Source organism: Argentina silus (genome assembly GCF_951799395.1).
Source record: "Argentina silus genome assembly, chromosome: X".
NCBI lineage: Eukaryota > Metazoa > Chordata > Actinopteri > Argentiniformes > Argentinidae > Argentina > Argentina silus.
In genome coordinates, this window is record NC_139653.1 from 30,412,275 (window position 1) to 30,437,563 (window position 25,289).

Here is a 25,289-nt window from a genome sequence, read left to right on the forward strand (position 1 = left end):
TTGTAATTATAATATTCCCCGGTAAAGTAACTTCTTCTGATCAGCTAGGTTTCAGCAGATACTGAATACTATCTCACTTTCTTTCAACTACCCTGCAAATCTAATGGTCCAAACTATCTCTGTTAGTTACTTTACCCCTGATGTGATGACATTACTATACATTTTTGTACAAAGATATGTAGAGTATTTTATTATTTCATAATTGTATGTACTTTGTTTACTACTTTGTTTACTGTATGAACATGAGTTTAGCTACTGTACTTACAGTACAGTAATGTGAGAATCGTTCATACTGCAAAAGGGCAGCAAATTATTTTGTTCCATATATTCTTAAAAATAATATTTGTTATGACCTGTTTATTGATTGCATGGAAAGAGAAATTGGAGTGGAGGGCAGCCAATGAAAGGACATTCATATTCATGAAGCATGCATGTTTTATCTTCAGAAACAACACAATGCAGAGTCAAATATACACCGGTCATACCTCCATGACCAAATATCTGTACATCAGCTTGCAGCTGTTCCACTGATATCCACAGCTGAGAATCTGAACTAAATTAGCCTTTTTAATGATGCAGGTTGAGTCTTGACAAAAAAATACAACTCACAGCTAAAATATTCTTCTATCCTCCACCCTGTAGGCTATAAAATGTCATCATATGTCGGTCCGTGAATCCTGACAAATATATTTTATGTATAGAGTATGAACCTTCAAAAGCTTTGTTCTGATCTAAATATCACAGTGATTGGGGCTGTCGTGTGGTAAAAGCTGGTGCAATCTGGGAGGGTAGAGAGGCAGTGAGGTGAAGCAGAGGCAGGTGGCATTAATAATTAATATGGCGAGACTCCCCCTGGATCTGGACATGCTTCTCTCATCACTCAGAGCAGACCATGCAATCACTTTAATGTTTTTGAATGAAGTAAATCAGTCTAATGAAGACAGATAGAGTAGAAGACAGTCTAACAGACATAGACTAGCTAGCTAGCTCCCTTTTTATGTGTTATCAGGGGGATGTGTATTTGTACTTACTTACATACTGCCTGATGTAATCTGCGTCATGCAACATGGTCTTTGTTTTGATCAGAAAACTACACCAATACATAATGCTGGAACAAACTTTCCTCAGAGCTTGCATCCCCATGAGGAAATGTAAATAAGTGCTATAAACATTTGGTTATCTTTCCCATGGTTGTCGAGGTGGCAGCTACCATACATGTATGCATCTCAACACTGCTTTAATTGCCTCCTGGACTGTGAAGTAGTCCATTTCTGAAATGCCCCTTATATGAGAAAAATGGATGCCTTCTAACCAGTCTTGAACATTGTTTTTTTCCTAGGCACAGCTTTAATGAAGAAACAGACCTGCTAACAATCTCGCTGAAGGGGACCCTCCTGAATCAGTATGGGGTCACCATGGAAACCACTTCTTCTCCTGTCTATCATCAGTGGCCTTTCAGGTAGGGAAACAATGTCTAGAGATAAGCTTACGGTTTACTTGCTCTTTTTCAATGCTGCTGTAGAATCGGTGGCAGTCCTCACTGATATCAACTGTGATACAGAAAACGTGTTCTTTATTTGAAGGAGAAGACAAACTACTTCTTACTTTTAGCTATTTATTTATATGTCAGAATTCTAGGCTTGTACAAGGACCACTTTTGGTGAAGAAAATCACAGTCAGCAAGCTGTTAATCTGTAACCAACCTTCCAAAAATGGATGCATTCAAACAGTCAACCAAAGCATTTACAGTATACAAGATGATTGTGATTGGCTATTTGGTTGGGGAGGAACCATGGTTTAGACTTGGCATCCCTTGTTGTTCACGGGCTGGTCACACCATTCGTCCCATCTGCAGAGTCAGCACCCTGTATGAGATAAGATACCTACTCTGGTATGTCCTCCCTAGCCTGGTACTTTTCCACTATAGCTCTTTGTGTAAGCGTGTGTTGCAACATCTTTCTTGATGACCTGGCTTAACCTCTCCATGTATTAATCCAATGTACCATGGGACTAATGCTTGATTCATCTCTCATTTATCAACAGGCCATCACATTAGTAAATTTAGCACACTGTAGTAATGTATTTTTATTAGAGCAATAATAAACTGTTTTTATAAAAATAATTTCTAACAAAACCCTCCTTTCACACCTTTTAAGGTGTGAACCAAAAATAAACTGTTTTTTATAAAAAATAATTCTCAACAAAACCCTCCTTTCACACCCCTTAAGGTGTGAACCAAACCTTTACCACGGGAGTCTTGGGTGTTGCGGTCTCGGGCTCTGCCTCCACCTGCCGTACCTGGTTAGACAAAACTCGAGACAAGTTAGTCAATGCATTCATGTAGTCATTGCAATTTATTTGCCAAATGTCTAAGGACGGCAGGTGGCCTCCATCTCTTGGAGGACCTGACATTGAGCGACCTGTCAACAACTCATGGGGCATTAGATGTGTTTTGCTGTTTGGTGAGTTCCTCATCGACATCAGTGCTAGGGGAAGTGCATCTAGCCATGTCAATCTGGTGTCGTGGCATACTGGTTGGGAATGAGTTCATTCCTTAGCCATTTTACTTCAGTGCTGGCTGTCTCTTTTTTACAAGGAGTGGCTTCCACCCACTTAGTGAACCTATCCACCATTACTAGTAGGTATCTGTAGCCTTTCACTCTGTTGTCTGCACCCATATCTGATGTCCTTGAATGGTGCGTCTGGTACTGGGAACTTTCCCATGGGGCACTTGTAGACCATCTTTGGGTCGTGGTCATTGCATGTGTCACATTCTGTCACATAGTTTTCCACCATGCTGGTCATGTGTGGATACATTTAGATTTTAATCAAATTAATGTCAATCAGCGGCCTGTATAGATGGGGTCAAGCAGTAGTTCCAAAACTTAAACACTATATGGAGCTAATCAGTAATTTCTGAACTTAAACACTAAATGGAGCTAATCAATAATTGCTGAACTTGAACACTAAATGGAGCCAAAACACTAGTTGCTCTGTTTTAAGGAAGTAACGGGACAAAGAAAACTTTTCAGGGTGGGGCCGGCCTCCCACTTACTGAACAACCAACAGTAGAGCGAACGCTCGCACAATTTCTATAACAGTTTACACCAACATGTTTTCATCAGTATGTCACTTTCTTTTACCTTCAAACACAATTACTCTCCAAACGCTCTCACCTCCCTCAGCTTCAATGCTTTACTTATTCACACAACCTGGTCCCATACGCTCTCCACTCATAACAAGATTAACTCTAACACACAATAAATATAATTTATCAGGACTTTAACCTGAAAGGGACTTTAACCCAGAACAATAGAATTTACAGGGACTTTAACCCTGTGGGACTTTAACCCAAAACAATAGAATTTACAGGGACTTTAACCCTGAGGGCCTCCAACCCAAAACAATAGAATTTACAGGGACTTTAACCCTGAGGGCCTACAACCCAAAACAATAGAATTCTGACATATACGGTTTTGATTGTTAAATTTTCATTAACGGTTTCATTACGTAAACATAGATTTATAAATTTGGTAGTTGGTTTACTCTTACCTCCTCCACACTCAGCCTACAGTATTCAAAATTAACTATGCAGAATTCGGTTTAAACCGGTTTATAACAGGTTTCTGCTTACCTTTTTGTTTTTGGCGCGCCTCTGTGAGTGGTGAGGGGTTACAAGAAAACAACTCCGTCTGGCTTCTGTCTCCCGGACTTCGCCATCGGTTCAATTCGGTCCAATTTCTTCTCTCCAAATCACGTCGGGACATCACCAAATTTGTGAAAACGTGTTCTTTATTTGAAGGAGAAGACAAACTACTTATTTCTTTTAGCTATTTATTTATATGTCAGAATTCTAGGCTTGTACAAGGACCACTTTTGGCGAAGAAAATCACAGTCAGCAAGCTGTTAATCTGTAACCAACCTTCCAAAAATGGATGCATTCAAACAGTCAACCAAAGCATTTAGAGTATACAAAATGATTGTGATTGGCTATTTGGTTGGGGAGGAACCATGGTTTAGACTTGGCATCCCTTGTTGTTCACGGGCTGGTCACACCATTCGTCCCATCTGCGGAGTCAGCACCCTGTATGAGATAAGATACCTACTCTGGTATGTCCTCCCTAGCCTGTCCTCCCTAGCCTGGTACTTTTCCACTATAGCTCTTTGTGTAAGCGTGTGTTGCAACATCTTTCTTGATGACCTGGCTTAACCTCTCCATGTATTAATCCAATGTACCATGGGACTAATGCTTGATTCATCTCTCATTTATCAACAGGCCATCACATTAGTAAATTTAGCACACTGTAGTAATGTATTTTTATTATAGCAATAATAAACTGTTTTTATAAAAAATAATTTCTAACAGTGACACAAAATAAATCTTTTGAAGGCCTAATCACAGAGGACGAACTTCGGTCTGCAATTGACTTTGCTACTTTTAATTTTGAAAACTTGCAAGATAGATATGATCTTAAAACTGTGGAGAGGGAAACATTTGTCCATCTATGGAAAAATTACCCCTTCACTTTTTCCACATTTTGTTGTGTTACAGACTCAATTTAAAATGGATTCAATATAAAAATAAAAAAAATACATATGCAGAGCCTTTGCTATGACAGTCTTAAAATTTGAATTGTGTCCATCTGAGTGCAAGGATAATATTTCGGGATTAATATCTTTTGTTTTTAATAGAGTCTCTGGTTTGCATAGGAATCAATTGTACACTGTGTGGATTAGGCTGTCACTACCAACCAATCTTTTCTTGATCCTGACAAACATCCTCTCTGCCTGTGACAAATATACCCATAACATGATACATCTACCACTATTCTTCACACGAGGGGTGGTGCGGAAACTGCATTGCATGTACTGGATTTGCAGTAAAGGAATGCTTTGTAGTAAAACCAAATAACACATTTCCAGCCTTTCTTTGATTCATTGTTGCAAACACAATTAAGGATGTGTGAGATTCTTTTCCATTAAGGGATTCTTTTTGGCCACTTGGTTATAGACTAATTTTGTAGAGTGACTGAGATAATGTTGTCCCATTGACTGTGCTTTTTCCTCTTAGCCATTCAACTTTGTACATTTTTGTAAGTCTCCCCAGGCTTCAGGGAAGCATTCCTGAGCAGTTTTGTTCCTCTCCATTTGCTCAATTTGTAATGACAACCTGATCCACACAGTGTGTAATTGATTCCAATGCAAATCAGAGACCCTATAAAAACAAATATATTAATTCCAAAATCGCATGAACTATTATACTTGCATTAAGATGGACTTAATTCAACTTATTGAGTGACTTGTTGATGATATTTTTGCATTTGAGCTAATTTTAAGAGTGTCATAGTAAAGGGTCTGAATACTTATGTAAATTAGATATTTCTGTATTTCAATTTGAATAAATTTGCAAAGATTTCGGAAAAACAACATGTTTTCGCTTTGTCATTATGGGGTATTGTGTGTGGATTGACGGTAACATTTTTAGTATTCATTCATTTTAAATACAGTCCATATACACTCACCGGCGACTTTATTAGGTACACCTGTTCAACTGCTCGTTAACGCAAATATCTAATCAGCCAATCACATGGCAGCAACTCAATGCATTTAGGCATGTAGACATGGTCAAGGCGACCTGCTGAAGTTCAAACCGAGCATCAGAATGGGGAAGAAAGGTGATTTAAGTGACTTTGAACGTGGCATGGTTGTTGGTGCCAGACGGGCTGGTCTGAGTATTTCAGAAACTGCTGATCTACTGGGATTTTCACGCACAACCATCTCTAGGGTTTACAGAGAATGGTCAGAAAAAGAGAAAATATCCAGTGAGTGGCAGTTCTCTGTGCGAAAATGCCTTGTTGATGCCAGAGGTCAGAGGAGAATGGCCAGACTGGTTCGAGATGATAGAAAGGCAACAGTAACTCAAATAACCACTTGTTACAACCAAGGTATGCAGAAGACCATCTCTGAATGCACAACACGTCGAACCTTGAAGCAGATGGGCTACAGCAGCAATAGACCACACCGGGTGCCACTCCTGTCAGCTAAGAACAGGAAACTGAGGCTACAATTCGCACAGGCTCACCAAAAATAGAAGATTGGAAAAATGTTGCCTGGTCTGATGAGTCTCGATTTCTGCTGCGACATTCAGATGGTAGGGTCAGAATTTGGCGTAAACAACATGAAAGCATGGATCCATCCTGCCTTGTATCAACGAGTCAGGCTGGTGGTGGTGGTGTAATGGTGTGGGGGATATTTTCTTGGCACACTTTGGGCCCCTTAGTACCAATTGAGCATTGTTTAAACGCCACAGCCTACCTGAGTATTGTTGCTGACCATGTCCATCCCTTTATGACCACAGTGTACCCATCTTCTGATGGCTACTTCCAGCAGGATAACGCGCCATGTCACAAAGCTCAAATCATCTCAAACTGGTTTCTTGAACATGACAATGAATTCACTGTACTCCAATGGCCTCCACAGTCACCAGATCTCAATCCAATAGAGCACCTTTGGGATGTGGTGGAACAGGAGATTCACATCATGGATTTGCAGCCGACAAATCTGCAGCAACTGCGTGATGCTATCATGTCAGTATGGACCAAAATCTCTGAGGAATGTTTCCAGCACCTTGTTGAATCTATGCCACAAATAATAAAAGGCAGTTCTGAAGGCAAAAGTGGGTCCAACCCGGTACTAGCAAGGTGTACCCAATAAAGTGGCCGGTGAGTGTGTATAACGAACATGTCATAGGAAAAATCTGTGTAAAGATGATACTGCACCGAAGTTAACATTTGTATTTGTATTCTTCTAAGTGTTTATTTCGGCTGTCACTGGGGCTATCGCCCAATCCGTTTGAACAACAGATAAGAAAGAGAAATAGTAAACTTTGCCATTTTAATTGTTGTTGTATGCCTCTATCTCTGGCGCTGTCTAGCTGCAGAAATAAGCATGCAAAAGTGACTAAAAACAAAACTATAAATTAGCAAACCAAAGCAAAATGCAGGTTTTTCTTATTAGGCAATAATCCAGTTTGGTGCATAATGATGGTAGGTAGGTAAATTAGGTTAGAGAGATGTACTGTAGCTGGCTAGCTAATATTTTCATCTGTAGAAGATATTTTTCTTTAACTTTTAATTCTTCAAACTTATTCACCATTCACCATTATTTCAGACATTACAGAAATCCAGTAGGTGCAGGTATGTTCTCGAATTATATTGGTGTTAAGGCATTGAACCTTTTGCTTATAGCTTCTATCATACAGAAATTATATTTACATCCAAACTGGTTTTCCAGCAGGTTACTAAGAGAGACACATCCGATGTTTAAAAGGGGCTTCTTTATTTTTATTCAGATTAAAATTGCATATTTCAAGTGGATTGACAATGGAACACTGTTTAAATTATCCTCCTTATTGAGGAGTTGGCTACAATTCCAATATTATCCTCCAGAAAAGACAGAACAAATATTACAGCAAATAATATAGCTAAACTGTACTAAAAAAAAGAAAAAAAAAAATGTTGTGTACAAGGATAGTAAAATCATGTCACACAAGTAACTAACAAAAGTATCTGGAGGTGTATGCCCAATACAAATGTATAACCAACTCACCACAGCTTTACCACAAAAATGAAAGAGGCAAATACTTAAAAGAAAAGGGAATTCATTTGTCTGTCTGCCACACATTAAAAACCACAAATGACTTAAAATGGTTAATATAAATCATAAAGTGTATCCGTTTCACTTTAAGTGACACTCAAGACTCTTGACACTCAAGATCAAAAGGTTTAACATCTCTGCCTTATAAAATTCAAGATAGTTGGGAACAGATTTATGATGTCCCAATACCATGGCATGGGATTTATGATTTAATATACAAAACAGCAATCTGTTCTTTTCGATTTACACTGTTATATACTATTCTCAATATATGGGGCATTGAACAGTCAGCCTTGTGCAGATGCCACGAGGAAACAGAATCAATAGATCATCTATTTTGGTACTGTACATCAGTGGCTCACTTTTGGATTCAGGTCCAGGAATGGTTGTTAAAGCATAATATTATTGTGCAGATAAACACACTGATATTATAATCTATATATTTGGGGGACCTGAGGGACCAGGCCCATTCATGGTGGATATCTGAAGGTTGGAATTGGTATAAAATATCCATATTGGTATAAAAAAATTATAAACTGATTCACTTATCAACACCAATAGAGGCAGTGATGGGAAATTATAAGTCTCTCTATGTATGTATATATGTATGTATTAATATAAGTATTATATGTACCTTACCATGGAATGAGAAATAGCTGTATATAATAACAGTAAGTAGAAGTATAATTATGATTTTATTAGGGGAGGGTTGGGGCAGAAAAAAGTTATTTACTCATTTCAAACCTACCTCTTAAAAATAAAAAAAATAAAAAAAAATCTGCATACTTCCACAAAGAACAAACAAACCCTGACATTTGTGTTTATATTAGCAACACAACGTGTCGGTTAGGCAATATTAGGCATTAACTTTGAGTGGTTTACACTTGACACTTGTAAAATGCATGTTGGGAACTACAAATGTATATAATCATAAGAAATAAAACAAAATGTGCTTTAATATGTTGGAGAATATCTGCTATTTGTTTATGTGAGTCTACTTTGTCGCAACTCATCAGCTGTCTTACATTAAACATCCTTGAGGTGTTAAACAAAGTTAAACCCTCACCAGTGAAATGAACTATTCTTTAGCAGGTGCTCCCTGCCCCCAAGGACTTGTCTACCTCTAAATAAATAATGGTTGTGGGGAAGGGTGTGGAGCTGGCAGTGGGTTGGATACAGGATCATACCATTTTGGACCACTGGTGAGATTTAAAATGAATGAGTCAATTGATTGGGAAATTATACTGCAATGTGAAGATTCTGCCAGCCTGCAACTTTGCAATACAAGGGTGCGTGCCAGGTCTATTAGTGCCTACAGTATTCTTGAAAGACATGTGGCGTACCATGAATACTGCAACAGGGCTCCACAGAAGATATTCTGTGTGCCATTCCGAATTAAAATGAGTGATATTTGTAAGAAAATAAAGGACATAACAACTTCTGTGTTTAATGAATATTTTAGTTGGTGTATCAAGCAGCAAAGCAAATCCATACTGTGGGTCAAGCTGTGTAGTCTGAACCATTAACTGAGTTTTCCATCAACTTCTGTAATGTCTTACCCGTTGATCTATCACCCAGTCTGAAGCAGTATACAAAGCATTAATATCTTCATGTCATACAAACCTGTATGTTAATTGGTTTGATAGTTCTTGTCACACTTAGCTTGATAGACTGTCATCCTGTAATGGTGAGTTAAGTCGTACATATTATTGTTTGTCAATATTTAATTTGGCTGATATTAGAAAATCATGTTATGTTTCTATTAGTATTAAGGTATTTGGGCTATAGAATCCCTTTTGTATCAGGACATGTGTGGGTTCTGTACACAAATTCATGATGTAGCTTTGTTGGTCTTGTCTATTTAGTTCATGAAATCCAATCAATCATTCCATAATCTAAATATCAAACTTATTTTTTACATTTATATCTTAAATGTTAAAAATGAAAACCCTACGCACTGTAACCAAAGGAAACTATTTTGCAGAATGGATCTGTACAGCCATCTACTGTGGATTAATAGCTGTATGCTGTTGACTCTTACTGGTAACTAAAGTATAAGTGACGTAGCACTTGAGCAGGCCTCTCTGACAGTTCTTGAGGAAAATAAAGCTTGTTCATGTGGTAAGGAATCAAACGTCAGCCTACTGTAGTTCCTTTGTTATTTATTTTGTATTACAATTTGTAGCTGCTGTTGAAGTGCTGCTGACTCAGGTGCTGCTTCATAATAAGCCTGCTGATACAGTAGCTGGACTGAGATACAGTAAGGCCTCCTGACTCCATGTTGATGTTACTTGCTGGGGAGCTGGTGCAAATGATCATTACTGTGTTCTGTTGTTTGCCTACACTGGGGAATTACTGCATGGACAGGTAGTAACAGTAAGTAATGTGTAGATAAATATGTGTATAGATAAATTATTCACTATTCCATCAGCTTTGTTAAGGGTATTTGTGTACATATTGGTTTAACCATTTAGAAAGTATTATTAAAAAACACTTTTTATGCATAGTCCCCTTATTTTATGGTACCCAAAATTAATGGGACTTTTTTAATGAAGTATATTATTTAGTGAGACAATAGATGCTGTTAAATATGGGATAATGTCCTATTATACAATGGATGGTTTGGAATTCTCATTGTTACAGCCTATCCTGCCCATTACATATTAGACAACATACACATGGCCATGCCCATTCCTAAACACTGCCATCGTTTACATCTTTACCTAGGAATGCACACTACTACGACTACTACACCAAAATGTAGGTTAGTTGGCTTGCTAGCTATCAAACCAGCTACATGAGGTGTACAAATGGAAATCTTATCGATGCCTCTCAACACTTTTAATCCAGCTTGTAGCCAGCTAGATACTGTAGCTAGCAGCCAGATGTAATGAATGCAACATTGTGTCGATCACTGCCAAACACAAACCACTATGTGTGGCGCAGACTGCGTCCATGTTATGACATTTTTATCATGGCTGTGGTGTTCTACGCGTAATCTACTGCTGTGTTGTGCCAAATGTCATAACATATGGCTTCTCATGTATTATTGCTTAATTATTTTAGATAATTGCAATGTTGAAAGCTTGACCTACAGACATCATCTTACAAGTTTGACTTTAACATCCAGTGGAGCAAAAACAGAGTGTGCATAGTTTATTTTTTTGTTTCACCATGTGATCATAAACCAGATCATTAGAAACAGTCTCCGATCAAGCACATTTTCCTAACCCCATGATGCCTATCTTCCACCTGCTAGTCTTCTAAAGGTTATCATTTGATTACAACAGAGATGTGCTTAAATTCTGAAATCAATGTTTATTAAAGTTGCATAGATTACTGGGCAAATACTGCAGATCCAGATAGAAATAGGATTCCTCACTTAAAAGTGCGTCTCAAGAGTGGAACTAGATGTGTACTGAAATCCTCATCTTTGTACAGTAGGTAGGCAAACTGTCACTGGGTAAATGTAGTGGCTTTGGTATTAGTTGTCCTCGTTAACATTTGACAATTCAAGTGATGTTGATAAATGAGGCATAGTTTTAGTTCAGGCAGGGCACTCAAAGTCAGACGACAGGATAGCTTTTCACACATATACAAAAACACCATCACATGTTCAAGAGACAGAGGCTTGAAAGCAAAGTTTACGCTCCTCAATAGTTTCAGTTGTGACATGGTTGCACTAGCTATATGAGTACGTTTTGTGTGGTCATCTGGAGTGTTTGGGGGTTCATAGGTTGGGCTGTGGGCCATTGGTCGGTCTCATCTTTTCTGATCTAAGTTTTTGTGTAATGTATGTACGTGCCCTGCTACCCCTGGAATGCCAAACTTTGGCGACCGCACTACTTTCTGTGTTACAGAAGATCCAGTTCTAGCCGCTCTGGGACATCCAAGGCTCCTTCAGTAGGATTGTCTCCCGTTTTCGATGCCTTGGAAATTGTAAACAAATGGTCTTTCTCAGTCCGTGGCTGTGTCTGATGGGGATTTTGTGGACATCATGCCAGATAGGACCCTGGGAATTGCAGTCACGGTCGCCGCCAGCAGTGCTTCTTTCCTGTCAAGCGGTGTGCCCATGCTGGTCCCATCGGAAGTCAGGGAAGTCTATGTCTCCAGTCAATGTCTCTGAAAGTCTAAGCTTTGTCCTAATGTCCTAATCGTTGTTTTTAATAATTTTCTCTTGCAAGTTGAGTTTTCTGTCGACTGTTACACATGTTTATAAGGGTCTACAGCCAGCTTAAGTGTACTAGTGGAGGTGTTTTAATGAGATGGTATATGAGATATCTACAAGTTAGATCAATAGGTTGGTGACCATTACAACCCACGTGAGTGTGCAATATTAGTTTTTGTATCAAACTGTTCTTACCCCATGGGTATTTAAAAAAAACTAAAAAACGAGACATTAACATAAAAGCTGTAGGAGGAGCAGCATGCCGAAAAGTCTGAATAATCAGAATAATAATAAGAACTACAAAAAGAAGTTCCAGAAGAAACTTTGTGGGCTTGCAAAGTCTTACTTTGGTAGTAGAAAAGGTTTTGATGATGGTTTGGACGATAGATAGGAAGTGAGATTATTCTTATTATGGTAGCGGATAAAGTTAAAGATGGTTTGAATGGTTGGATGACTGGATGAATGGTTGGTTGGTATGTTGGTTGGTTGGATGGATGAATTGATAGATGATAGATAGATCGTTAGATAAGAGAAGGTTGAATAGATTGATAGATAGATACTATATACAGATGAAGTAAGATAGATGAGAGAAAGATAGATAGATGAGAGAAGGATAGATAGATAGACATATATAGAGATATGATGAGTTTGGGGTAGTTCAGTGGAGTAAGTAGAGAGTGTCACAGTTCCATTTGGACACTAGGGGCGGCACTTTCCTATTTAAGTTTTTGTTATTCCTGAGCTTGACACTCGCCACTGGTATGTTCTCTCATGGTCCTCAAGGACGTGTCTTGATAAAAGATCCTCTAGTGTCCTAGTTGTTTAGTTTAGTCCTTTTTTTAAAATGATTTTCTAAAGTTGTTCCTGTCTACCCTGTGGACTGCTTTAAGTGGCTTTTCCTGGTCTTCTTTCTGTGCCTGGGTCCTACACCTCACAACCTCACAGAGAGTTGGTTGGTTAGTGGTTGAGAGTGGTAGAGTTGGTCTTATTTTGGTAGTAGAACAAGTTTAAAGATAGATAGATAGATTTGCTGAGTAGTTGAAAGTAAGTGAGAGTCTTATTTCAGTTAAAGATGGTTTGAAAGGTGGGTTGGGTGGATGGATGAGTTGATAGATAATAGATATTTAGATCGATAGATCTATAGATGGATAGATGAGAGGTTAGATGAAAGATTAGGTAGATGAGAGGTTAGATAGATGAGAGAAGGTTAGATACTGTAGATAGACAGATGAGAGAAAGTTATATAAATAGAAAGATAGATAGATGACAGAAGGTTACATCGATGAGAGACGCTTAGATAGATAGACTGGATGAGCCTGGAGTAGTTCAGTGGAGTGGCTAAAGAGTTGGTTGTTTAGTGGTTGAAAGTGGTTTCAGTGGGGTAGAACTGGTAGCCAAGAGAGTGCATTGTTGTGTAATGATTCTAAGAAACTGTTCTGCAAGTCTCCTGTTATTATTCAATAGAAGTTGCAGTAACAATGGTGGCTCTTAGAATGCTGGTCTAAATCAACACCATGTTAACCAGATGAGAGATTTTGGAATTACAAAAAGCTTAATAGTTTAAAAGGTTTCATAGATATCAGTATGCTTTTATTAGAGTTGATAATTTGAAGGGTTAGTGTTAGGGTTAGGGGCACATTTTACAGTTGAAATGGTGTGAATAGCTAAAAGGTGTATGAGCAGCAGTGGTTAAACAAATGCATCTTTCTGTGTCCATAGACCTCCATGTAAAAAAAACGTTCAAGTTTGTATAATTTAAAAAAAATAATAGATCAAAACCAAAAGTCATACTAACACTAGTTAGACAGATGTTTTAAAGTTGTATTCAGTGTGAATAGCTTAAAAGTTGTGGGAGGAGTAGCAGGTGGAAGAATTGGAATAATAACTCAAAAAAGATGTTCCAGAAGAAACTTTGTGGGCTTGTCCTATTTTGGTAGTGGAAAAGTTTTTAAGATGTTTCAATAGATTTTCTGGGTAGTTGAAAGAAAGTGAAAGTCTTTTTATGGTAGCGGATCAAGTTAAAGATGGTTTGGTTGGTTAGTTGGCTGGTTAGATGAGAGAGTGCATAGATGAGAGAGAGGAGGTATAAATAGATCAATACAATTAAGATGTTTATTAGTATGGGTTTTACTGAGTGAAGCAGTAGTAGCCCACCTAATAATAATAAGTATGAGCAATAATAATAGTTTGACTTGCTGAGGCAAGCCCACAAATAATAAGAATAAACAATGACAAATAACAATAGTTGGACTTGCTGAAACCAGCCCACTAATAAGTGTGAGTGAATAACAATAGTTGGATTTGCTGAAGCAAGCCCACAAAAAATATTGATCATGCAATGGCTATCATACTGTATACAGTTAAAAGTACCATACCAGATTCATATATATATATACAATAACATTATTTTGCACCATTAGCAACATGACCTTACAGTGATTGAAGTATGATAAAGGGAAATTCAACACTCAAGTTTGATCTATACATGTTGCATTGGATTTGAACCCCAGTCTCCCACATACTTATCAACTTTACTAGACACTGAGCTATGGAAAGATTGAGGTGTGCTGATATTCAAATTGTGTATTATGCACTACTACTATGGCATGAGCGAATAGATCATTCTCTGCTTCCTTTCTCTTTTTTTTCCGGGAGAAAGACCCCCATTGGAATAACATTGAAGGAGCTCCATTTGGACACAAGCAGTAACCCTATAGTAAATGCTCACACTTCTATGACTTAAGGCCACTGAGCTATAGGAGCAACTCATCCTGTGAGAATCAATTTAAGTAATCACCTCTCATCTTGTTTGTTGCTCATACTGTATGATGAGAAAAAGTATCATGCATGGTGTCCCATTCATAATATCAGAAATTGACTTAACTTAATTGGGACTTATTGTTCATTTAGTATAACATAGCAGATTGAGACAGATTCAGTGCAACCTAATATACAGTTTAGTAATGGGTGAGCAACATTATCATGGTTAAATATTTGTAATCAAGAAATCCTATTAAATGTTATAGAAAATAATATACCCCACCAACATTAGACAACTAACACTGACACACTGAAATCAATGGTTGGGTTGTAGATTAAGTGATTTGATTGTAATGTCATGTCATTTGAACATATCAATGACATCATTCCTCAGATAAGTGAAATACAGAGGGGAAAACTAGAACAGATCAAACTTATTTTTTTGCCTAGTATCCATGTGGTTAGGAAGTTCACATTCCATCAATACTGGACTTTTAATGTTGTATTTATGTAAATAAGCAACATTGAACTATTAATTAATAATTAAACTATTATTTTCAACTGTGAGATGGTCTGGTGCTGACTGTCAACAGCCAGCCCATCAACCCATGGACAATCGTGTAGCAACGTTAGATGATGAGCATCAAATGATAACCTAACGTCCACATTGAAAAATAACCATCACATTACAACGTCTAGTAAATTGTTAATTCCAACCAACAGTTGACTGAGCAACAACCATCAAATAACAATGTCAGTCCAACACTGCAACAGCTACAGTACAGAGAATGAGCGTTTGCATTTTTAAGTTTTTAAAAAAAAAACATGTACTCTCATAACCGTTGTACAACCTGTGGTTAGTTTTGGGCTGTTGGTCCTAATTTGGAGTTTGATGAACTTCCCTGAGAAAACGACAAAGCGAGCTACCTAAAGACAAAAAACCTGCTACCCAGCTTATCAATTGATTTACTTGTCATCTAAAACTGATTGCTAGGCTGGTTTTGGATCTTGGACTTTCTGTAAGTTGCTATAAGTTCCATTTTCGGTAAGGTTTGTTTGAACCAAGTTAAACAATGGGATTTTTGGAATTATGAAAGTTGCATAGTTTTAGGTAATAGGTATCAGCATGATTTTTCAGGGGTGATAATTTGGAATTTCTAGTTTGTTGGAGTGCATCATCAAGGAGTAAGAACAGCAGTGTTCCAAAATGTAGCTTTTTTAGTCAACATAGCCCTTTATGGTAACATTTGCACAACATGTATTTATTAGTATAAGGAGTGTCCGTTGAATAACACTACTGTTCGCAACATCTACTGTGTCCTGCATTGGAAACCCGGCTCATTCCCTAGTTTCCACAGGCTATGGATAGGAACGAATGCAGAGTGAACCCGCTGGCGACTCCTAACTCTGTGTTAACATTATTGTATGGCATGGTTGTGTTCAATGCGCTGTGTCGACAATCGCTTGGTTCTTGTTACGTGTATATGGACCTGGTTTCTCTTTACATGTCTTGGTCTAGACGTCCGCTGCCTCGAGTTGCTAATGCGGGTCCTATTGGTGTTAGGGGTTTAACAAATCTTGGTCAGAGCATAGCGCAAATTATTATCCTGCTCAGAGATTCAATCATGGCGCTTGTGAAGCTGATTCTTAGTGCAGCATGTTTTATTGCGGCTATCAATGGACCAGGAAATGGTTGTTAGTGTGTTGTGGCAATGAATCAGTGTGTGTGATAGGGAGAGAGCAAGTTATTATATGTGGATGTACAGAGTCAGTGCAATGTCTTTAAGGTGCAGGTGAGCAGCAGTCCAGGGGGCAGGGGGCTAGGGTTAACTGTTCAATAGTCTTATGGCCTGGAGGTAGAAGTTATCTCGGCCTGTCGGTCCAGGACTAGATCCTCCGATACCGTCTGCATATGCTCCAGTTACTTACAGGAGTTCTGAGCAATGTGCCTGGCTGCCATGCAGCAGCATAACATGTCCAACTTTCCATCTACCGGTCTAGATTACATATTCTATCAATCCTATATGTTCAAGGTCTTGGTCAATACCTCTCTATTTAGAATTGGTTTGACTAAGTCTACAGTAAAGCATCTTATTCTGCATGGTCTTAATGTCTTAATCTGTGCTGCATTTACAGGTGGTGTTATGTTATATTTCTATGCTTCATGTTTCATAGTACACTGTTGAATCACTGATAACAGCCTTCTCTATTAAGGCTCAGATTGCAGCCATTCAGGTCATCATCTGTGTTTATATACATCAGTATGTAGCTTGCTCGGGAATTCCTCTATACGTCTCCTCCTCAATGGATTAAAGAAAACACAACCCAAGGCAATGACAGACACCTTCCTTTGATCGATCCTTCATTCATGCTCCCTGTCTTGAAAAAGGATAAGCACATGTTTACTATCATTCACAAGCACCCAAGTCTGATAGACATAGCAGAGGAATTCCCTTTGTCGTATCTCAAATTAATACAGCATTTTGTCCCCTCTCTTCCATGTCCCCTTGAGTCAACCATGAGTGATGCTTACTGAACCACCATGGCTGTGAGCCATCATTGAGGCGGGCAAAACTCATGACCAGATTTTGGATTACTGCATGTCTCTCACTTTGTAGACTGTCTTCTGAAATATACACACCTCACTCCTTCTGCATTGTGGCTGCCACCTCAGCGACCTCAACTTCCAAGGTTTCAACGGCTACCCTGATGAAGAGGGGTCGATAGTCCTCAGTTTCATACAAACATACTTTAGATTAAGTCAAAGACATTGTCAAAGCCCAAAAAGCGCTGAGTACAGTAATGCATGATAGGGATACATGTTTGTGATTGAGTGCAGCAATAAAAGCCTGCGATACAGGCAGTATGTACGAGACGAGTCTGTGATGAAGTGCAGAATGTTCGTTAGCAGGTGGTTGGCTGGGTACTGATTGCATAGTGTGAAAGTAGAATGACAATTCTGATCTTGATTATCATCCATGGTGGTTCGCAGACGTGCTCTGTGAACTAGAAACTAGCACAGTATCATGAAGGTGGTTTCATGATATCCCTTGGTCAATCCTGAAACATGCAGATTCACTGTAAACATATAATTCACAAGGTAGAATATTCCCACGTCCCAAGAGGTAGTTCTTATCTGCCTTCAAAGTTACAGGGGGACACAGGGAGGTTAATCCTTGTGATATCAGGGACTGGTGTAGTTAGCTGGACATATAGTCTGTTGTTTCACATAATGCTAGAATGACCTCTGTCTGATCCAGGAGGCCGAAGGCCATTCGTCTCTACGCCAAAGTTGCAGGGGGACACCCGGAGGGTCATCATCTGTAATATCAGGAACTGGTGTAGTTAGCTGGGCACATAGACTGTTATTTCACATAATGATATGCTCACTGGCTATTGGAACATTTTGTTGTGTTTGGGTTTGATCAAGTCATGGGCTCCCTGCCATATTGTATACTTATAGAGTGCTCTACAGAGCGGAGCCATCCATGTTTATGCCAGGCTTAAATGTATTACCATTTTTATTACCATTTTCATGTAATAAATGTTCAAACTGACATGAGTGTCCTGACTGAACCACCTTCAAAACACCTTCCAAGCAGTTACCACTTATTCTTCTTTTTATTCTTTACAACTATTTGACTGTATGCCATTGTTTAGTGTTTTCAGATGAGCGTTTCATTGATCTTTGTGACTGTGAATAGATTGTCTTGGCCTACATGCAGCATGGCAATTCTCTCTATGTAACCACCCACCACTGTAGTGCTTTCAGACACTGCTTAAAGCTATGTGTAAGCACGATTCTATCAGCACAATAAGAAAACCCAGTGTGAATATAAAACTGGTGAATTATCCCCTTGCATTTGCTCATTTTAGCATGTCTGCCTGTCAATGTAGATGAAGATTTTTCAAGACTGGTATTCTTTTAAAATCTAGGATTTTCATTGTCGGAGGCATACAGTATTTGAAATGTGAAAGGGCTCTTTTCACTGAGAGGAGATACACTTTATCATTACACTGAATTTGGTCCTCCAGGTAGTTGTCTCCACTTTTTTAAACTGTCACTAATGAGTTGCAATATTGGCAATCTGATTTGTTTGTTTTATTTAGCAATAATGTGTTTGGCTGATATGTTATATACAGTTTGCCTTTCTATGACTGCAGTAGCCTATGTACAGTATGCAATATCGACTATAGGCCTGATAGCTATTCTCATTTTCAACTGACAATTGTATCCTGCAGATAATATTAACGTCTAATAGTTGGACAGAAAAATAGCGTCTTGAAGGTCTTGAAACTCCCTAATTATGGAGCATTTCTGTGATACATTATTCTACATTATGAAACAAGGATGCAAAATCCTATGTGCTGACAAGATTGTACAGTAGTTGTGCCCTATCTCATTAATAATGAAAGCCATTAGAATTTCCTTCATTCCCTCACATAAGTGAAAATGAGACAAGCCTCCAGCTAACCCACAGCAAACCACACAAAACAAATATTTTCACCAGGGGATGAATCAGCCATGTAATTTTCCTCAAAGTTGAAAAAAATCAAGGCTCTTGAATATGACTTCTGAAAAGAATGTTCACATGACTATAGCAACAAGGTTCATTGATAAGCATTCCACTTATTAATACAGTGGAAAGTCTAATAGAAAAACAACACAAAAATAACAAAATGATCTGGAAGTATACAGTAATTGAGCTGCCTCCAACGAATGCTCAAAAAAGAATACCTTTATCTGAAATACATTTTGTTGTTTTTGTTTGTATTTCAGAAGGGAACGGCTTCACTGTTTTTGTTGGTGATTTCCCTCATATCATGACACATTTTATAATCCATTTCTAGTCAATTACTTTGAAATTATAGCACAGTATCATTAAATAATGTAAGTGGTTATCTATCAAAAATATATATGCAACTGTGAATTTTCTATTTTCCTGGGGGGAAATGACGATTGCATCACACCCATGACTTAAGACATTTATTTTGAATTCCATTTACTAGTTTCCTATCCACAAATGTCACATGCTATTTTTTTAAACAAAGTGAAATAACATACAGTACAGTTGTACAATATCTGTTAAAGAGAAGATCATTTTCCTTAACAGGCCTTGGTTGATTATGGAAATCTGTTGGACTTGTGCGGCTCTCACAGGATACATTGGAAAAAACAAATGTTAAGCTTGGGTCTGAATTGCCCCAAAATGTGTCTGGAATTCAAAGATTCTAACACGACTCCCAGACATGCATTAGCTTCCTCCGACATTGAAGCTTTAGGCTTTTTCGATGCATTTGCATTCTCTCTTCTCTGATCTATTCTTGTACTGTGGGCAATTACTCTGCCACAAGGTAGCTAGGGAACTGCTGAAAAAGAGACGAGAGCAAAGGATTAAGCGCCAACAGTAAGTTCAGTTGCCAAACTGGGGTTTCAATGTGAAACAAAGCCTTTTTAGGTTTTCATGTGAAAGCTTTTGATCAATCAATCCAAGTTGGACATGAAATAATTCAGACAGTTGGGAGTAAACATTTGCCATTCTAGTGATAAAGAACTACAGTAGGACCTTCAAAATACCCTTTTGTAGCTATTTTCATTTTAGCTTTTTAATATTGAACCTGAAGCCATCGAATATCTTGGTATTTGGAGCATATATTGTTCTCTTACAGGAAAGTCTGTAAAAGTGCTTAGAAATACAGATATGTACATAACTACAAGTGCAGTGTCCCGCACAAATAGAGGTGAAATCATGTCTCTTTGTTTCACCAGACCATACCATCCACCAGCCATACACTTTACAGTATGCGCTGCAGTTGAGTCATTTTTGCTCACGCTGCCATGTCTCCACCATACATCAACAATTAAAGATATTATTGTATATTGTGATATTTTCTAAAGGAATATAGTGAATAAGAAATTGTAGATATCGCCCAACCCTACTTAATACTATAGGCAATGTACTGTAAGGCAATGTTGTCAATACAAATGCAGAAATGGAAGATGTTTGTAACTTGCTGACTCTTCTTTATCTATATCTTCTTTAGCTATATTTGCAGTTTTCTAAAAATGTTCGACTGGTTTACTACCTTTACAAAGAGGGTCTCAGTGGCTACTGTAGTAAAGTTAATTAGTTTTTGCTGAGTCAATTGATCTCCATTGATTTTTGATCTGAGCAATCCATTCCTTGGTGCATTGGTTGTTTGAAATTGACAGCATTGGCTCAAAGTGTTTATTTCAGAGGGCTATGCAGGTATCTCTCTCTACAATATCTTACTTTTTTTCACCTCCATTGGCCTTTTTTGCACAATGATTGAGTCTTAAATAAATGTATGGGCCATCTCATAGAGGCCTTTGTTTGCAGCATGATGGCTTGCTCTCTCCCCCTAGTCCCTTGTAGCAGGTCCCTCCATTCTGATCATATCAGTCATTGATATGCTCCCTCCACGAACACAAGCTGCAGTTCTAACTGCAGAGGAAACATTGCCGTCTTGCTGCGGTAAGGTGAATGTGACTAAAGGCTAGGGTACACCACATGTTTTCTGCCTGGTCTACAGACTTTAAACATCAGAGGATCCCACACATAATGATTCGGTCAAGCCAAATTGTACTGAACTGGTAATCAGTATGGTACATACACCTAGCAACGCTAACACAGCAGTAGGATGTGATCACTGTCTGATTGGCTGTGGCTGCTAATCAGTGGATCAGGATCAGTGCCCTGCGTATGTAATGAGACTGGGAAGCATTTTCTTATTTTGGCTCTACAGCAAAAGTTTGGAAATCAAACAATTACTATGAGGTTAAAGTAGAGATTCTCAGTCTTTATTTGATGGTATTTCTGTACATATTGGATTTACCATTCAGAAATTACGACACTTTTTATGCATAGTCCCCCTGTTTCAGGGTACCCAAAAATGATGGGACAGATTCATCAAATGTCCAATTTAAGTACTAGTGTAACCCATTGACCCCACCAGACACTGGGTATCTTCTCTGGTGGTGCTCTACCAGGCCTGTACTACTGCCATCAGCAAATTAAATGCATGTTCAATAGGATTTAAATCTAGAGATTGACTTGGCCAGTCAGCAACTCTCCCTAGTTGCTATGGTAGTATGTTTTGGGCCATTGTCCTGCTGTATGATGAAGCGCTGTCCAATGAGTTTGGAGGCATTTGCTTCTACTTGTGCTGACAAGATTTTTTTTTGTACACTTCAGAATTCATCCTTCTGCTGCCGTCTGCAGTTACATCATCAATGAAGACCAATCAATGAGCCAGTTCCAGTGGAAGCCACACATGCCCAAGCCACCATATACCACAGGTTTTATTTCATACGCTTTATTTCCTTAATTTGGAAAAATGCATCGGGAGCTGATCGGGAGCCTGCAGATTGAGCAAAAAGTTTGTAGTTTCCTCCCGCATTAATTATATTGCAGGGTGACCCAACAGCACAAGCTACCAGCTCCACAGTGTAGTATATTGTTTCTTGCATCTGAACTGTATACAGTGGGTCAGAGTTTAAAAGGTTCATGCTTGTGCGACGATATCGCTGGGGTACTGTGGCAGTAAACTTACCTTCTCCTAAAATGTTATTTAAGGTGTTTCACCTTGACATTACAACCACCAGGGGACATAGCTGAGCAATTATAATGGATGAGCTTGTTGTGAAACAATAGCTCATATCACTGTCTTCACTTGCCCTATTTGTGAGCTGATATTAATTGTACATTTTAATTTAATTCGTTTTATTGTAATTCCTTTTTTTCATTATGAATTACATTTTACATTTACATTTTTGATAAGTAGCAGATGCTTTTATCCAAAGAGACTTACAAGTACATTTGTCTAAGGTAAGTGAATCATCTATACATCAGTCATCATAAGAAAAATCTATGCTAGGACCAGGGGCTATTGGCAGGCTACAAGAAGGATTATTTTAACAGTAGAGGAACTGTAGAGTGGTAGTTGGGGGTAGGAGGGTCAGTCAAGATGAAGGTCAAGAGATGGGTCTTCAGTCTATTCAAGTCCAGGGTCTTGAATCTGATGCAAGCTGCTACCCGTGAGCTAGTGAAGGGTGTGGAGGAGGGTGGTGAAATGGGAGAATTTGTGGAGATTGAACACCAGACGGGCAGCAGCATTCTGGATATGCTGCTGAGGTCTGATGTTGGAGGTGGGGAGCCCGGCCAAGAGTGTGTTGCAGTAGTCAATGCGGGTGATCACAAGTGCCTGGACCAAGAGTTGTGCTGCTTCTCTCATGAGGAATAGACGTATCCTTCGGATGTTGTAGAGGAAGAATCTACAGGAGCGCGCTGTCGCTGTGATGTTCGCCACACAGGATAAATGGTTGTCAAGGATCACCCCAGGATTCTTGGCTGTCTGGGAGGAGGTCAAAGTGGAGTTCTCGACTGCGATGGAGAAGTTTTGGAGAGGACAGGCTTTGCCAGGGAGGAAGAGCAGCTCAGTCTTGGTAAGATTGAGCTTGCAGTGGTGGGCTGACATCCAAGCAGAAATGTCTGCCAGACACGCAGAGACACATGTCACCACCTGTCAGTCAGAGGGGGTGAAAGATAGAAAGAGTTGAGTGTCATCAGCGTAGCAGTGGTAAGATAAACCATGTGAAGAAATTACAAAGCCAAGAGATTTGGTATAAAGGGAGAGTAGTAAGGGCCCTAGGACGGAGCCCTGGGGGACCCCAGTGGGGAGGGCGTGTGAAGAGGATGTCACCTGGTAAGAGCGATCAGCCAGTTAGGATGCAAACCAGGAGAGTGCAGAGCCAGAGATGCAGTTCTGAGAGGGTGGAGAGAAGGATCTGGTGGTTTACTGTGTCTAATGCAGCGGACAGGTCCAGAAGAATGAGAACAAAGGAGAGGGAGGAAGCTTGAGCAGAGAAGAGGTTTTCCATGACAGCAAGGAGAGCAGTCTCAGTAGAGTGCCCAGCCTTAAAGCCGGATTGGTGAGGGTCAAGGAGGTTGTTCTGAAGGAGATAGTGATACAGTTGGTTAGAGGCAGCACGTTCAAAGGTTTAAGATAAGAAGGAGAGAAGGGATACCGGTCTGTAGATATGGACAGCAGACGGGTCAAGAGTTGGTTTCTTGAGAAGAGGCTTGACTCTGGCTGTCTTAAAGACAGTTTGGACAGATCATGTGGATAGAGAGAGGAATTGATTATGGTGGTAAGGAACAGAAGGAGGTCTTTGGAAATGGATTGCAGAAAGGGTGAAGGGATTAGATCGAGAGGGCAGGAGGTTACAAGCCTGTACAAGTTTTAGTATATCATCAGGGGGGAAAGAGCTAATAAACCAGAGACTGAGGGTTGCACAGTGGGTTTGGGAGGAGTGGTAGCAGTGTTGGTGAGAGGTTGAGGACTGAGGAAAATGTGGAGAACAGTTTCCTTGGGTCAGAGGCAGATGATTGAATTTTGGAATGGTAATAAGAAGCTTTAGTAGCTGATGCAGAGGAGGTGTAGTTGAGGAGGAGAGAGAGATAAGGTTTTAGGTCATCAGGGAGGCCGGTTTTACTCCATTTTCTCATGGAGGAATTAATAATGGCAGCCTGAAGAGTAGTTTATGAGTTGTTGTTTCAATTTGGAAAAGGATAAATTATTGTCCAGTCAGAGATTCAAAGGGATGTCCTCGAATAAACCTTAATTTAAAACAAGTCTTCATGGATACTTCATAAAAATATGTCAGACATGAAAATATGTGACAGTGTGTCCCCGAAATTTCTTTCGGCAGTACTTCACATGTTTTCACAACTTGTGTCTCCTGCAGCAGCGACATTGATGTAGACCACCATTGCGATGACAGTATGAAACTATGAAACATTGGCCCACTGTAACTACCATAAATGTCTTCCTTGTCAAACCAGACATGCACATGGGCATTTATCTATTTTGAGAAAGAGTGTTAAAACGCTTGCTTCAAATTTTGAAGACCTCTGTTGTTAGCTTATTTCAGGGTTTCACAGCTTGTGCATATTGAAACACATTCAGCTGACATTCACTCAACTCCCTTTTCCCCTCCAAATAAGAGTTTACAGTGTATAAGCATAGCAGTGCAATATCATTATCTTCATGTATTCATATCAGGTATTCCAGTTCTTATTGCAGAGGTTTAAGGCCATGCACAGTTTCACCTCCAGCAGAAGCATAACGCTTTAATTCATACCTCTATTCCCTACTCATACTGTCTGCAACAGGATCTTGCCCTTCTGAGCTCAGGCTGCCTGCCATGCTGGAGCATGAAAGTTCCAATTCATTACTACCAGTTAAGCAAAGATGATATCCCAAATGAATGTCATTAGATAATCATTCAACTCAATTTACAGATTGTCATGAGCAAAGGACAGGGAAGACATGTGCATGACTGTGACTACCCAAGGGGAAAACTCAGATTGATGTATTTTGGTAGCCAAGTGTACAGTATTCAATGATTTGATGCCCACTTGTACTGTGTTCTGGATATTAGTGTATGCTAGGTATTTTATTATCTTCAACTAAAACCAAAGAATCATTATATTATCTTAATATTTACCACCACAATGCACATACAGGCCGGATTCAAATGGCAGGCGTGAAAAGGGCCTTTGTTTCTCAGCAATATCACAGATTAGAAGAACATGATTTGCATCAAAAACAGCCTGTATTGGCCTATAACCACATTTTGTAATAACAATTTGTAATAAGGTCCTGAACACAGAGGCGGACT

At 39.1% G+C, this 25,289-nt stretch overlaps 1 protein-coding gene across 1 annotated transcript in view; it reads left to right on the forward strand.

Annotated features, from left to right (window-relative positions):
* Positions 1-1,389: 1,389 nt before the first annotated feature.
* The window catches only part of cntn5 (contactin 5), a gene marked incomplete at its 3' end in the record, with an annotated part of 142,834 nt that continues 118,934 nt past the window's right edge, over positions 1,390-25,289 (forward strand). The window contains exon 1 of the mRNA XM_083695117.1: positions 1,390-1,459. Within this exon, the coding sequence (XP_083551243.1) occupies positions 1,405-1,459 (55 nt within the window). The 5' untranslated portion in view covers positions 1,390-1,404. The remainder of the gene's footprint in view (positions 1,460-25,289) is intronic.